This window comes from Chenopodium album, chromosome 17 (genome assembly GCF_948465745.1).
Source record: "Chenopodium album chromosome 17, dcCheAlbu1.1, whole genome shotgun sequence".
In the NCBI taxonomy this organism is placed as follows: domain Eukaryota; kingdom Viridiplantae; phylum Streptophyta; class Magnoliopsida; order Caryophyllales; family Amaranthaceae; genus Chenopodium; species Chenopodium album.
This window is the reverse complement of record NC_137850.1, coordinates 29,474,927-29,491,742: the sequence shown is the minus strand read 5'-3', so window position 1 is coordinate 29,491,742 and position 16,816 is coordinate 29,474,927. Positions and strand designations below refer to the sequence as shown.

The 16,816-nt window shown below is 39.8% G+C and overlaps 1 protein-coding gene across 1 annotated transcript; it reads left to right on the top strand.

The window, feature by feature from the left end:
- Positions 1-258: 258 nt before the first annotated feature.
- On the top strand, positions 259-9,618 carry LOC145589558 (aspartic proteinase A1-like). Its single transcript, XM_081646178.1, has 14 exons — positions 259-456; positions 1,309-1,663; positions 1,766-1,826; positions 2,596-2,690; positions 2,779-2,891; positions 3,147-3,315; positions 3,409-3,448; positions 3,540-3,604; positions 7,228-7,341; positions 7,441-7,505; positions 7,658-7,814; positions 7,893-8,012; positions 8,451-8,539; positions 9,117-9,618. The coding sequence occupies exons 2-14, from the start codon at positions 1,310-1,312 to the stop codon at positions 9,199-9,201; spliced, it is 1,527 nt and encodes a 508-aa protein (XP_081502304.1). The 5' UTR covers positions 259-456; position 1,309; the 3' UTR covers positions 9,202-9,618.
- The last annotated feature ends 7,198 nt before the right edge of the window (positions 9,619-16,816 follow it).

Genomic DNA, 16,816 nt, shown 5'->3' with positions numbered 1-16,816 from the left:
AAGAAAATCTGCTCTGCTCGGCTCGGCTCTGCTCTGCTCTGCTTCAATCTGCTCTGCTGTGCTCTGTTGAAATCTGCTCTGCTCTATCCAGAAGCTCCAAAGAACAGGGCCTAAGTCGGCAACAAATCCTATCCGCAAATTATTGTAGATGTGGGACAAAACCTTGGACTAGTATTTAAAATTTGTAATTAAAAAATTTAATTAATCCCACTTTCATTTACTTTTCATGATACTATTTCAATCCATTCACATCACGCCACGAACTACCATTCCAAAATTAAACCACCATCGACACGCAATCTCCTCCTAAAATCAAGAGCATATATTTCTCCGTTTTTCTCAAGTCTTCGCTAGAACAGCCCAAAAACGCTTGCATCACTTTCATAATTACACATTTTCTCAACTGTAATCGCATTTCTCTTCGTTTTCTCTCTCCATTTTACCTAATTTTTCCCTGTAAGTTTTTCCCTCTTTCAATCAATTCATCATTCTTGTTGATTAATCTTGTATGTCTCGAATTTTTGATGATTTTTGTTGCTGACTTGCTTTATTTTGATTTAATTTGGTTTTTTAAGTTTTAATTGATGATTATGCTGTTTTGCTTTGGATTTTAGTTGTATTTTGAGTTTGATATCATGAATTTGATCATATATTGTGACTTAGGGTTTCGGTTTTTTTCAATGTGATGTTGAAATTGTAATTTCGTTGTCATTAACATTTTTTGATTTTTTGTTTTTTCCTGTATTTTAGTGGAGAGAAATTTTAATTCGTGACTTCTTGAATTGTATGCTTATTAAGAGTTTTTGATTGTGATTTTAATTTACAATGATTTATTTTTGGAGTTGACTAAATTTTTGGGAGAAGTGTTGCGACTTTTGAACGCTTACTTTTTAGTTTGGGTTTTTTGGACTTACTATGAAGGTTGACTGTACATGCTTTTGAGTATGGTATTTTTGACATGCCTGTTGCAACTTGCTGTTGACTTATGTGTTGAGTGATAGATGCGTGAATCTCATTCAAGGTTATAGGATTGAGTCATCTGATTTGAGTATGATAGGTGGTGTATATTGTACATTTGCGTGAATTCGTGTAATTAGTGTATTAATTGAAGCGAATAAGTCCTACTAAGTTTTAACTATGAGGTCATGTAAGATGTAACAAATGTTAGATAAAATGGTTGAAGCATGCTAATAACTTGGTGGCTGCACGTTTGATGTTGATCAGTCTATGGCCTTGTGGAAATTGTGCTCTCGGCGAAAACATATGTGAAGTAGTTTTCTTATGTATTGTGTGTGTTGTGATTTGCAGGATGGGAACTGCTTTTAAGAACATGCTTTCTACTTTTTTCCTTGTGCTTCTTTTGTCACCCTTGGTATTGTCTGCATCAAATGATGGCTTGGTTAGGGTTGGTTTGAAGAAGAAGAAGTTTGACCAGGTCAATCGTTTAACCACTAAGGCTGAAGAGTCAATGAAGATGCCCCGGTATGGTCTTTCCAATAATCTGGCCGGTAATGGTGATGCGGATATTGTCCCTCTGAAGAACTATTTGGATGCTCAATACTTTGGTGAGATTGGTATTGGTACTCCTCCACAGAAATTCACTGTCATATTTGACACAGGAAGTTCTAACCTTTGGGTTCCTTCTTCCAAATGTTATTTTTCTGTAAGTGTCAATTTTTTTTTTTCTTTTTTCAAGTTCAAAGAATTGTGAATGTCATTAGATAGTGTTTGTTCATTAATTCATTCTTATCTTATTATTCCACAGATTGCCTGCCTTCTCCATTCTAAGTACAATGCTAGGAAATCAAGTTCATACTGTAAAAATGGTTTGTCTTGCTCCTTGTCCTATTTTTTTTTTTATTTTTTATTTTTTATTTTTTTTTTTGGTGACACAAATTATTGTTTTTGTTTCTTTTCCGTCATTTTCTTCGCCACTTTCAAAGTTTGAAGTTTTTACACGGGAAAGGATATGTTAATGTTTTTAATTTTGACCTTCATGCCTTATTGTCTTGTAATAGTTAACATAGCATTAGTCAATGAAGTTCACTAAACATCAGGTGAGCTGTGAAGATGTAAACCTTCAAATGTAGATGTTAAGACAATTCATATCTAAATATTGTTAACAATTTGAGATGGCTGGAATGTTGATGGAAATTTAATAGACATGGATGCAAACCTGTAATGCTTTTGATATGATGTGCTATATTAGTCGCTTGACTTGAAAATATGGGATATTATTGATGGTTTGTTTGGCAAAATATATTCTCGTACTTTGTGAAGGGTGAATTGGAGTTGCTGGTGCTAGCATTCTATTTATGTCTTTCTTTATATCTAATAAAATAGATGTTGATACATAAGCTGCTGTAGTTGAAGCCGTCAACTTGTTAACTATTATATGTCCTACATTGTTATGGCAGGAACTTTTTTGCATGGGCTAGACTGTTGCTTCACAATTTTGTAGGATTATGTGCATGATTAAGTGAAATAGGCGCTCTCTGAAATATGTTGTTGCTTTTGAGTTTACTGTGTGGGTCTGTTGTTTTTGCTTGCATAGGTATTTTGTGTCTGAATTCCTGATCGTGACACTTGATACAGGGAAGAAGGCTGAGATCCATTACGGTACTGGAGCCATTTCAGGGTACTTTAGTACAGATCATGTTACTTTGGGAGATCTTGTGGTTGAGAATCAAGTAAGTTTAGCTAGAGGATTTTGTTTATTATGCATTTTTATATTGTCATCCAATTGTTAACCTTTTTTTTTTTTTTATTTGTTGACAGGATTTTATTGAAGCAACAAGAGAGCCTAGTCTCACATTTGTCGCTGCTAAGTTTGATGGTATACTTGGGCTTGGGTTCCAAGAAATATCTGTTGGCAAAGCTGTTCCAGTCTGGTACGATAGTTGTTGACTACTCTTTTTGGACATTTGGTTTCAAATAAGATATTTCTGACTTTTTTTTTGTATTGAAAATTCGGTTTCATTTTTTTTTTTTTTTTTTTTTTTTTAAAAAAAAACCACTCATGATAAAAGCTTAGGCATAGTATCTGTAAGACTGTAACCCAGTGTTTTATCCCCTAATTATACTGTAAAATCCATTATCTATTTTTACAAGCTTTTCCCTTGACAGAGTGCTTTGTCTTTACCTAGGTACAATATGGTGAACCAGGGTCTTGTAAAGGAACCCGTATTCTCCTTCTGGCTGAACCGAAACACTGATGAGGAAGAGGGGGGTGAAATTGTTTTTGGTGGGGTTGATCCTGACCATTACATTGGGAAACACACATGGGTTCCTGTGTCTCAGAAAGGCTACTGGCAGGTTGCTATTCTCAGGCTTTGTTAGTGTCACAATAACTTATTTTCACCTCTTTATATGTTCTGATTATTTAAGCATGAACATTTAACATTGCAGTTTGATATGGATGAGGTGTTGGTTGCTGGCGAGTCAACTGGTAATTTATAGCTGTTGAAGTTCTTGATATCTTATTGTGCAATCATATCATGCTGTATTCTAAATGCTGTTTTAAATTGTCACCTTTTCAGGCTTTTGTGCTGATGGTTGTTCTGCAATTGCTGATTCTGGGACGTCTTTGTTGGCTGGCCCAATGGTATTTCTTCATTTCCAAATATGCTTTATCTATTCAAATATGACCATGAGATCCACTTGATCAAGTTTGCTTGTAGTTTTTCTAGAGGGCATCTTGGTCTATCTTCGTTGACCTCCCTCTTTTATTTTAGTGCATACGTCATGCCATCTTATTTGTGATGATGAAATGTTGTTTCCCTTTCAGTGCAGTTTTAATAGTCAAAATTAAAAGCCCCCCACCCCCCCAAAAAAAATTACTCTTGAGTGTATAATATTTTGGAAAGTACAGGTATATTATATGGAAAAGTAAATATACTAATATCATCTAACGAAACTTTAGGTGTAAAGGTATTTTATATGGAAAAGATAAAATAAGTTGTGACATGACATGACATGACCCACAATGATTGAGGGTAGTACTAGGATGGGTGTGATGAGTGACATCCTGGGAAGTGTTCATGTTGGTTCATATAGCCAATCCCACTTATAGGATTAAGGCTTTCAAGCAAGCAAAGGTAAAACAAGTTGTGTATTATGGTGATTATGTTAAATAAAAAACGAAAAATTAGAAATAGGTACATCAATTTGGGAATGAAATATTAGGCACTATATTTTGGGATAGAGTATATAATATCTATGATTGAAATTACTTGAAAACTAAGTTATAAACAAAAAAATTAGGAAAAATTGCTCAGATTATTCCCAACTTTGCTCCGTTTGCTGAAATTAATCCTATTTTTTTTATTAATCCCAACTTTATACTACATCCACCAAAAACACACCCAACCGGTCAACTAACCTAGTATTACAAGTTACCAGACACTTGTCGGCTCATGATTGGTTAAAACAAAATTATAAAAAAAAAAAAGGCAGCCATTGCACGCGACAACCCCTGCCGCCCCACCTACCCTTCCCCGGATTCCGGCTACCTTTCAGCCGGCCAAACAACAATTCAAGCAGCCTCGTCTTCATAACTTAAGCAACTCACAAGCACCACACTGCCAATTCACCGCACCGCACCTCACCTGCACTCACCACAACACCAAGCAGCGAACTCCACCAGCAGTCACCCCCACGAGCACCACCTGCGAGCTCAGCCATCACCAACCGCTGCTCCCCAATTGCCACACAACCAGCCACCATCTCGCTACCTGTGGCGACCCATTTATCGCAATTTCACATTCGCAAGCTTCAAATTTAGCCCCAATTCATTTTGAAATTTGGATTCAGAATTTACCCTTCCCCTCCCCCGATTCCGGCCACCACAACCTTCTCCTTCCTCGATTCCGACCACCTAAGCTCAAATCCGGCCACCCCTTCCCTTCCCTTCCCTTCCCCGATTCCGGCAAACCCCTTCATTCCCCTCCTCGAATTCAACCACACTCACATTTCTCCTTCCCGAATCCAGCCACCACTTTCTCCCCCTTCTTGAAAACCGGCCACCCACTCCCATCCCCTCCCCGATTCCGGCTGCCATTTTAGGGTGGCTGCTGTTTTGGGTGGCTGCCAATTTTCTTTTTTAAAATATTTTGGTTAATTTTTTTTTTTTAATAAATATTGGACCCATCACACGGTGACACATGTGCAAAAAAATCCAACTCACAAATGTTAACTTGCTTAGCAGGTTGCAAGTCCCGTGGGAGTGTTTGGGGCAGACATGGTATAAAGTTGGGATTAATAAAGAATAAACGAAAGTTGGGATTAATTTCAGCGGACGAAGCAAAGTTGGGATTAATAATGACAATTTTTCCAAAAAATTATAGTTTGTGTGGTCTTTATTGGTCACTCATTTACCTACTAATGGGAGCAATAGATTACATTGTCCCCTCTTAGAGTAACATTTTACTCATAACTAGAGCAATATGTTCCACCACCAAGTCTAACAGATCATTTCCACATCCAACTATTCACCTTCTAGTTTTCCTAGCCACTAATATTAATTGCTTCTTATTGTATCATTTTTTATTTTTTTTGGTTTTCGCATAAGTTGAGAAAATGCTGTATCATTTTGAGTTTCACGTGTAACAATAACCTTGACCAATTATATCTGGTAAAAATTTATAGGGAAATTTTCTTTGGTATCACCTAACTTTTTATATTTCTCTTTGGTGAATTGGAAAAAAAAAAGTTATTATCTTTGATAATCATGAATTATTTATACTAAGTTAACCATAACAATAATGATAATATTTATTAAATCTTTAACTATAGTTAGGTTTTTTATTTTTTATTTTATATATACGTATATATAAATTTTTTTAAACATTTGAAGTATTTTAGAAATAATTTTTTTCAAAAAATTTTACCTCCTCCCCCAGCAACCTCTCCCTCGTTGGCTGGCCGGCCCCTCCCCCCCCCCCACCCCTTTTGTTGCCCCTCCCTCCCCCTTGAAACCCACAACTTGACCTTCAAGCTCCGGCACTCTCTTATCTTTAGTGACTTGATCTCAGCTTGCAATTCACCAATTTTAGCCTTCGATTTTGAATTTTCTCTCTCCAAATTGGATAATTCCTTCTCCAAAGCTTTGGTTTCTAGGGTTATTGAAAGCAGCGAGGGAAAGAAGAGGGGTGGGGGGGGGGGTAAAGGGGGGGTGGGATGTCGCCATGTCGGGGTGGCGAAAGGGAGGGGCTGGGGTGTCGGCTGGCTGGCTGGCTGCAGGGGTGGAGTCTTTGGCGGGGCGGGGGGGCTGTCGGCAGGGGAGGGGGGGGGGGAGTGGTTGGTTGGTGGTGGAGGGGGTGGAAAAAAATTATTTAGATGTTAAAAAACTATTTATAAAACCAACCATGGTTGAGGATTTTAATTAAAATATTTATAATATTTGATAATCAATATTACAAGATCACCAAAAATGATTTTTTTTCCAATTTACCTAAGAGAACTTGTGCCTCAGAGAAGTATTTTTTTCCAATTTACCAAAGAGAAAACCTCTTGTGCCTCAGTGGGTGTATAGGAAGGTTCTGCAGTGCATATTAGTTTTCATTCAGCAACTAAGATGCCTTGCTAACCCAAATAGACAAAACTACCCCCTTTTTTTTTCAAGAATTTGGATTAAATTGTCATTGATGAAGGAATTGTTTATGACTACACACCTTCAGCATTTGATGTTAGACTTCAACTTATACTTCTTGTGCCTTAGAGAAGTATTTTTTTTTTGCGGTCTCCCACTTTTCTCCAACTTTTTCTTGTACAAAGAATTTCAATCTGTCTTACGTCTTACCTCATTTGCCTTTTCTCTTCTCCCACTTTTCTCTTCTGCCAACTAGATGAGGGATAGCTTCTACACAATAAGTTATCTCTTTTTCCATAGATTTCTGGTTATCTGTTCATATGTAATGATGAATTTTTTGCTTGGTGTGTCAAATGTAATCCAGTGCAGTCTAATCCATAGATTTTTTTTGTTGTTGTCTCAACCAATGCTGTTGCTGAACTTAAGAGACTTTTGTTGTCACAATCAATGACTTTGTTCTTTGTAGTTGGTGAAGTAATTGCCGTTGTAGTTTTCATGTGTTTTTACCCTTTTTTTTTTTTTTTAAATTTTATTTTATCCGTGTTACCTCTCATGAAATGTTCTCCTTAATTTGCATATGGGTGACATACAATTATAGTAACATATGTTTTGGTACACTTATTTTTGCCATAAATCAGGCTGTGGTTGCTCAAATTAATCATGCAATTGGTGCTGCTGGGGTAGTTAGTGTAGAATGCAAGACAGTGGTTGAACAATACGGGAAACAGATTCTGGAGTTGCTATTATCAGAGGTATGCTGTTGTACTGTTTCTTTATAAATGCTAATGTTTGTGTATAGTTGGTTATCAATATTTCCAATAAGCTGATGCCTTTTCATCTCAATGTTACAGACTCAACCAAAAAGAGTGTGTTCCAAAATTGGTTTATGTAACTACGATGGCAAGCAAGATGTTAGGTCAGTTCTTCCTGCTTCACCCCCTCCCATTATTTGGTGTATAAATGAAATGCTATTTGGTGTTATTTTATAATTAATTCACATCTCTCTTTTTTTTAACCTGTTTGTGTTTGTGAGATTTATTAGTTATTACGTTGTTTTCCTCTCTGCAGTATGGGCATTGAAAGTGTGGTTGATGTCAATGTGGACAAGTCTTCTGGTGGTATTCATGATGCCATGTGCGGTGCTTGTGAAATGGCTGTAGTATGGATGCAAAATCAACTAAAACAAAATCAGACTGAAGAACTAATTTTGGATTATGCCAATCAGGTAAAGTAGCTTAAAGCCTATGATTGGTTCAAATGGTTCAAATTCATCTCGTGTGCTTAGGCATGTACTTCATTGCAGCTTTGCGATCGGCTTCCTAGTCCAATGGGGGAGTCTGCTGTTGACTGTAGCAATCTTTCGACAATGCCATCTGTTTCATTCACTATTGCTGGAAAAACATTTGATCTCAGTCCTGAGGAGGTAATATATGATTTCTATTCTCTTCACTTGATAAATATTATGTATTCAAATATTCAATTTCTGGTAGACACCGTAGACTTGGGTAAGAGTAGTGTATGTAAACATAATGGACGATTCAGCCGATATGAATATGCCCTAGTTTGCGAAAAAATTCTTTAGTTTATTTTAAGGTTTGCAGATGTGATTACTTTTTTGCTATTGTCACCTTCCCAGACAAAGGGAATGTAAAAAAAAAAATGTGAGTTTACCATTTGACAAGGTTGATTTTGCTAACTAGATTCTGGTAAGGTAGATTTTAGTAGTCATATTGCTTAAACATGTTCTAAATTCGTGATTATTTTGAAAGATATATGCAGAATCCTGTAACTTATATTTTGTGATTGAGGCATCTGGCATCTTTTCTGAATTTGACTCTAAATGTTTGAAAATACTTGACAGTACATCCTGAAAGTGGGTGAGGGAGCTGCAGCACAGTGCATCAGTGGATTCACCGCTCTAGATGTGCCCCCACCTCGTGGACCTCTCTGGTATTTTCTTTTTTCCCTTTTCGACTAACTGCTTCTAGTTCATGTCTTCCTATTCTTGTTGCTTATGGTTAGTATCAAGGCCGCAATCTTTCTTGTTGACAAATCAGTTGTAGATCTAGTGATTTCAGGAGTTGTTTTAGTAGGTTTAATTCAAGACTAGGTTTAGTTCAAGGTAAATTAGTTATTAGATTTTTATGTATTAGTTCAGCATTAGCTCACTTTAGAGTTGAAGTAAAATTCTGATAAGCTTACATAAGTTAACTTGGCACGAGACACCGTACGATGCACAGAAGAAGCTCAGTGCTAAAACTGATGATTAAATATTTGTAGTTCAGAGCTCCAACGAGTTCAATTGAGAAAAATGTAAGTGTTTCCTGGCGTAAAGAACAAGTTGTGGCATTTTGTTTCACCTTTTCATAGCTGTTGAACCTTGCTTATGCTCTTCATGCATAGATGAAATTAATACCACACCATCTTAAAGACTTGAAAGGAGATTATTGTAGTGAATGGTATCTGTTTGATTAACGTTTCCTGTAGTCATGTCCAAAGTTAACTTATGTCAACATAATGTATGCAGGATCTTGGGAGATATTTTCATGGGTCGATACCACACTGTGTTTGACTATGGAAACCTGAGAGTCGGATTTGCTGAAGCTGCTTAAAACCTTTTAGGATACAACTACACGTGTACAACTTCTAACCTTTTTATAGGGTCACATGTGTTGAAGTTCTGTGAATGTTTGCTAAAATGACGTTGCCTGTATATATCGAAGGATCGCTGTAACTTTTAAATTCCAGAGATGGATGATGCCAGTACGAAATCAGACTAAAGAAACGACGATGACACTTTGATCACTGTAACTTTTCCGATTTCTGTGTTAGGTTCAGTGCTTGCCCAATACCAAATGATCTCTTGGTGTCTGGATTTGTTTGTTGTCCGTTAATCATGGAAATAGTCAAGTGTGTTTAGTTTGCATTTACTTCCACTGTTTGTTAAATATTGCAATAATTCTGAAATCTCAAGATAGTTTCACATATATTGCATGGTCTCTTTTCAAGGAAATGCAATATCTTTCAAATGCAATTGTCGAATCAGTTGATTTGCATAGTATGTACTTGCACAGTAATACCATTTTACATGTCAACAAGTATTTCCATGTTCCCTTTTAAGGAAATTCAACTTCTATTCTAATAATTTAAATATCTAATATTTCTCTTTTCTAGTACTTCCGCCATTCCATTTTAATTGTAATGTATGGAAGTTCCAATGGTTAGCTATTACCTAATTTTCTTGGCCTAGCTAATTGTATTTTCAAGGTCCAATGGTCAAGTTAGTAGCTGCTAGCTAGGAATTATTTATTAAATAGCAAGTAAGTCCCTAGCGGCTTTAATGGTCAAATTGTACTCTCGTACCATTGTTGAGGCTCGTAACACCAACTCCATAATATCAGTTTGCTTCCTCTCAAAGCCTCAAGAATTCCGTTTTATCCAAATACCTCATTAAAGGCACCAGAATGGAATCCACAATTTATCTCATCTTTTTTTTGTTCCCACCATCTTTATCACCCATCCAAAAAAGAACATTACAGTCTTCAAAGTTCAGCCTTAGTGGGGAGAAATAACACACCTTTTTTTACTCCTCACAAAGGAAAGCACCGTGCTCAGTCGTCTCAACACACAGGATATGTAGAATCAATTTGCACTCCTCTTTTAACAAGGTTTCGCCGCACAGGTACACCTCCATAGCACAAGTTTTTAATTTTGGGAGGAACATTCGCATACCACAATTTCTTCCACACCTGTTATTGTGAAGACGAGCGGCCGAAAATATTAAACAGCCTTGAGCTACATAAGCACTCCTACGTGAAGCGCCAACTCCAAGCATCAGGAGTGACAAATCTAGGAAGCGGAGTTTCGAGAATTGTAGCAGCACAAGATTCCTCAAGAGAATTAATCCTTAGCAAAATATTTTGTAAAGTAAAATAATTTAGTTTAAACAACGGCTGAGAAGTTTGGATATACGAGATATAGTTATATTATCAAGTCAAAGTGTCAGCTTCAAGTTTAGAGGATTATCATTTCTGGTGAAATGCTTCATTATAACCTCTTCACATTGAAAAGATGTATATCAAAGAAGTCTGATAACTTTTCAAAACCAATTCAGGCAAATAACAGCATCAAAGAGAAAAAGGATTGATCCAACCTAATACAAGTGTACGACTAGTCCTACCTAGCATTCCCAGATAGACAAATGGCTAGAACAATCAGAACATTTTTCCAGTTACAACTGATGAAAAAGAACAGACAATGAACATGAGAGACTAAAACTGAATCCATCCAAATGTTTTGTTACATTTCATAAGCAAAAGCAGCATGCTTCCTCCAAGATCGATATCCAACAGACATTTACCGTGCCAAGATCAAACCGCACAGCCAGGGTAAAGCGTCCAATTCCTTTTGTCTGTCAATATATATGAATCAAGTACCCTGAATTAAAAGTTCATCATTAAAAGTGTGTTCTTTCACCTGAAATGACTCATCCAACTAACTAACTTATTAGAACATGCTTGATCTTTATCTATGTTTATCTGAATTTTTCTGAACCTATATGAAGCAGGTATTTTTAAGGTGAAGACAGCAAAGCCGAAACAAGGGATCTACAGAACAAGCGAGGCTGAATTAACTGGAAAAAAATGGATGGACCTATACAATCAATGAACACTATCCAAAAAAATAATACAAACAATAATCAAGCAAACTCTAATTCCTGCACTGCAAATTCCCTTGATTAGACGATAATCATGTCATAGTTAGCCTCCCCTTTAAAAGATGATAACAATGATAAAAATTAGAAGTGAGGACAGTCACCAGAAAGGTGGCGAATAAGCTAAAGGGACAAAGCCACAAGCAATAGATTGTAAATTGAGCAAGTAAATGGACTTAAGTGGAAGTAAAACATGATAATTATTATCCTAATTAAACTTTGATTCTTGCTTTTTAACTTACTTTAGGCTTTTGTAGTGTCTGAATACAAAAGGTTAAGATGCATGCTTTCCCTTTGGAAAGCTTGCAACTTATTTGAAATTTCAAACAATTCTCGGCCAGTAAATCCAATTGCTTCTTGAGATTGAGCATTACAATCTGCAAAAATGGTTAGCTTATCCAAAACTAACGCGTTTTTTGAGAATAATTCTAGCAAGGTCAATCTGTGCATCACATGAACTCCGGAGCAAACCATACATGGTAACATTTTTCAAACTTTGATTCAAGCACTGAAAACTCCACTTGTCCTCTTCATATGGTCTGTATTCACCATTCTCAAGCTCGACCAGTTCAACACACTGCAGATAAAAGAAAGGGTGAAAATCCTAACCTCGCAATATTAAGACTACATGACATTGACAAAGTAACACCTATAAAGTTATAGACTAACTACTTCAATGTAATGCAAGCACAATTTAACACACTCAAGCATAGAGAAGGACTGCTTCTTCATTAACAGGATAATGGACGGATACAAGTAGCAACTTTAGGCTGCCAATCTCCAAGCAACTTTAGGTTGCTACTCTCCAAGTGTTTCCCCACAATTTTCTGAATACCCTCCTCATTACACATACTAAATTACTTATACTAATGGTCAAGGATGACTTTAAGGTTTACATGTGATTACATTAACGAAAATGGAAAAACCATATTAGAACATACTAAAAGTTGCTTGCTTTCCTTCCCTCTCTTCTTCTTAATTAAACTTGTCTTCTAGTTAATTGGAATTGCCCCACCTTTGCTGCTGCCTGTTGATGCCCGTGTTTGACCCTCCTAGTGTAGACTTGCATAGGCTGACCGGAGTCCATCACATTACTCCCCGCCACGAGTTTCACCTTGTCCTCAAGGTGGAAGGACGGGAAATGATCATTCATGGCATGGAACTCCTCCCATGTTGCTTCGAAATCTGGCAGATTGGACCACTTAATTAGGACTTCCAAAAGCACCACATTCCCTTCTCGTTTCTTGCGAACATCCAAAACCGCCTCTGGTTCCGCCACGAACACGAATTCCTCTGTTATCTGAGCTGGGATGGTCGGGCTAGTGTGGCGGTCTCCCACTTCCTTCTTTAATTGGGACACATGGAAGGTCGGATGCAGCTTACATCCGACCGGTAAGTCGAGCTTGTAGGCTACCTCACCAATGCGTTGGACGATCTTAAAAGGGCCCATAGAAGCGGGCTGCCAGCTTCTCAAATGGCCGTCGAGCCAAGGACTTTTGTCGATACGGTTGCAGCTTTAGATATACCTCCTCTCCTATCGCTAATTGTTCATCTCGTCGGCTTTTATCCGCATTTCCTTTCATAACTTGCTGGGCTCTGAGCAAATTCAACCTCAACTTGTCTAGCATATAATCACGCTCCAGCAGATGCTCTTCCAAGGACCCTACCGGAGTTTGACCCCGGCTAACCCGCCATAGCCTAGGTGGATCGCGACCATAGACCACCTTAAAGGGAGTGGTTCTGGTGGCTGAATGCGGGGAGGTATCGTAGGCATATTCGGCCCACGACAACCACTGAGCCCACCGCCGCGGCTGAGTAGAGGCAAAACACCGGAAATAAATCTCCAAACCTTTGTTCACAATCTCCGATTGACCGTCGGTTTGGGATGATAAGCCGTACTTCTCTTCAATTGCGTGCCCTGAATTCGGAACAATTCCTTCCAGAAATTACTGACGAAAATTCGATCTCGATCGAAGACGGAAATCCGTGCAGTCTCACAATCCCCGTTACGAATTGATCGGCCACTTTCTTGGCGGTGAAGGGGTGTTTAAGTCCGATGAAATGCCCATATTTTGAAAACCTATCCACCACCACCATTATGGTGTCCGTACCTTGGGAAAGCGGTAACCCTCGATGAAATCCATCGAGATCTCCTCCCAGATCGCCGCAGGCACTGGAAGCGGTTGCAGGAGGCCGGCCGGTTGCTTTTGTGACCTCTTGTTGCGTTGGCAAACATCACATTGACCCACATATTCCCCAATCGCTTTCCTCATCCCCGGCCAATACCACTCGGCCGCGCGGAGGTACGTCTTCACTTCACCGTCGTGCCCACCGGTCGGAGAATCGTGGTATTCATGAAGTAATTTTGGAATAACACTGGCCGACTTAGGCAGCACAATCCTGCCTTTGTATTAATACCCGTCCATCCTCCAAGGAGAATCCATTGGGCCTGGAATTTGTGGACTCAAGGCCCTTCTTAATTTCAGCCAACTAACCATCTCTTGACAGCTCCTGATCCAATTTGTCCCACTTAATTCCTTGGGTGGAACACATGGATTTTAACTCACAACCCATCCTTGAGAGTGCATCCGCCACGCGGTTCGAAGCTCCCGGCCGATATTGAACCTCAAAGTCGAAACCCACAAGCTTGCACATCCACTTTTGATATTCGTTACCCACCTCACGTTGTTGAGTTATGTAACGTAAGCTTTGTTGGTCGGTTCGAACTATGAATCGCCTCCCCAAAAGATAATGCCGCCACTTGAGAATAGCCAAGCATATGGCCATTAGTTCTTTCTCGTATATTGACTTAGCTTGGGCCCGGACCCCGAGGAGCTTGCTATAATATGCAACGGGTCGATTCTCTTGCATTAGTACGGCTCCAAGGCCATACCCGGAGATGTCGGTCTCAACAACAAATATTTTGTGGAAGTCGAGCATTGCCAAAACCGAAGCGGTAGTCATGGCCACCTTCAATTTCTCGAACGCAAGTGCTGCTTCATTCGTCCACCCGAACGCATTTTTTTTAAGCTAAGAAGTTAATGGCCCAGCAACTTGGGCATAATGGGCTACGAATTTTCTGTAGTAGCCCATTAAGCCTAAGAAGCCTCTTAACTCCCTCAAATTTCTTGGGTTGGCCCAATCAAGGATGGCTTTCACTTTCTTGTTGTCCATAGCTACTCCTTGCCTTGAGATGACATGGCCCAAATAAGCCACTTCATATTTGCCAAATTCACACTTTTTATAGTTGGCATATAATTCATGGTCTGCCAATTTCTCGAGGACTTGTCGTACATGATCACAATGATCTTCTTCATTCTTACTATACACTAGTATGTCGTCAAAGAACACTAGTACAAACTTCCTTAGAAATGGCCTAAAAATGTCATTCATAAGTGATTGAAATGTTGCCGGGGCGTTGGTCAACCCGAATGGCATAAAAACTCATAGTGGCCCTCGTAAGTATGCAAAGCCAACTTATGAGTGTCTTCGGCCTTCACGCGGATTTGGTGGTAACCGGACTTTAAGTCATTTGAGAAAATTGCCGACCCATGTAGCTCATCCAATAATTCATCGATCACCGGAATGGGGTATTTATCCGGCACCGTTTCTTTATTGAGAGCCCTATAGTCCACACAAAACCGCCATGAACCATCTTTCTTTTCAACTAGCAACACCAGACTTGAGAAGGGGCTCATCGAAGGCTTGATAATTTCGGCCTCCAACATCTCCCTAATTAATTTTTGATCTTGTCTTTTTGTATTTGCGGGTAGCGGTATGGCCTTACGCTCACCGGGTCGCTGCCTTCCCTCAAAGTGATGGTGTGCTCGTGTCCTCGAGATGGTGGTAGTCCGTGAGGTAGATGAAAGACAGTGGCAAACTCCTCCAATATCCCCTTCAAAAATTCTGGTGGCCCATCCTCTTTATTGGGCCCAGATTGCATTTCTGGCTAAACCTCTTGTTACCCCATTTGATTAATCTCAACCCAAACTTCTTCTCTTTGCTTACTGAGGGTTCTAAGCATTGCCTTGAGGGATATTTTTGCCGAATCCAAGGACGCATCACCGGTCAATGTGATCGGCACTCCGGCCACCGTAAACTTCATTTCGTGTGTCTTCCAATTGGTGGATACAGTTCCCAACTTCTCCAACCATTGGACTCTAAGGATAAGATAGGTGTTCCCTAGCCCAAGTGGTAAGAAATCCTCCACGACCGTTATCCCTCCACCTAACTTCACCTTCATACCTTGACACACTCCTTTTCCCCGCACCGTTTCTCCATTCCCTAGTGACACCCCAAATTTGCCTCCCTCCGTTAAGATAAGCTAAACCGCTTCTACTATCGCCGTCGAGATAAAATTGTGTGTGGCTCTCGGGTCTATCATCACCACTACGGTTCTCCCTTTTATCTCCCCCTTCAATATCATGGTTTTTGGGTTCGATATTCCCACAACCGAACAAAGAGACACCTCTACGGGTGGTTCGGGTTCATCATTTTCGAGCCCCCCCATCATTTCCCACGTCTATCTCCTCCACCTCATCATCGGCCCCTGCCAACAAGACACTCAATTCCTTCCGTTTACACTGATAACCAATCCACCACCGTTCATCGCACCGAAAACAAAGCCCTTTGGCTCTCTTCTCTCGCAACTCACTCTCGGTGAGACGTCTTATTCCACTTCCTGTCTTCTAAGGGGTGTGATACGAAGTGGATTGGCCCACTTCCACTAGGTAACCCATACGTCTGAACCAACCCACCCTTGTTGAAGGGTTGGGTGTTTTGAGTTGGGCTTGAATTGGAAGGCCCAAAACTCAAGCCCCCTTACCAGCCACCCCCAACCTTCTTACTCTGCTGCACTCGATTCTTTTCCTCAATTCTTCCTGCCATTCCCATGGCCTTCTCCAAGCTTGTTGGGTTGAGCAACCTCAAATCGGTTTTAATATCCACTCTTAAGTCATTGATAAATTGACCAAGCATGAGACTCTCGGGGATGTCTTCTAGTGGGGCCGCCAATTCGATGTAACACTGGAGAAATTCCGCCACCGAGCCCCCCTCTTGAGACGTCGCCAGCCATTGCTCGTGCAAGCTCCTTGAGTGTGACGGTCGGAACTCGTTCAAGATTCTTTGCTTGATATCCGGCCACCCATAAAATGGCCGCCGTTTCTGCTCCCACTGGAACCACTTAAGGGCTGCGCCATCCATTGCGACCACTGTGGCCTCCATTTTCTCTCTCTCCGACAAATGGTAAAATTCAAAAAAACATCTCAGCTCTTGTGGTCCAACTGTCGGGGTCAGTTCCTTCAAAGATCGGCATTTCTAATTTCCTGTGCTTCCACAGGCTTCGCCGCCACGCCATCCACTTGGTCAGGTGGTGGCCATTCTTGTTCATCGTACAGCCGGTCTCCGATTGGTGTGCGGATTCTGTCCATCTCAAGCCGTGGACTATTTTCCCCCGTCAACGGAATCGGTTGGTTGATGGGTTGTGGAATGGGTTGAGGATGAGTTTGCTTCAC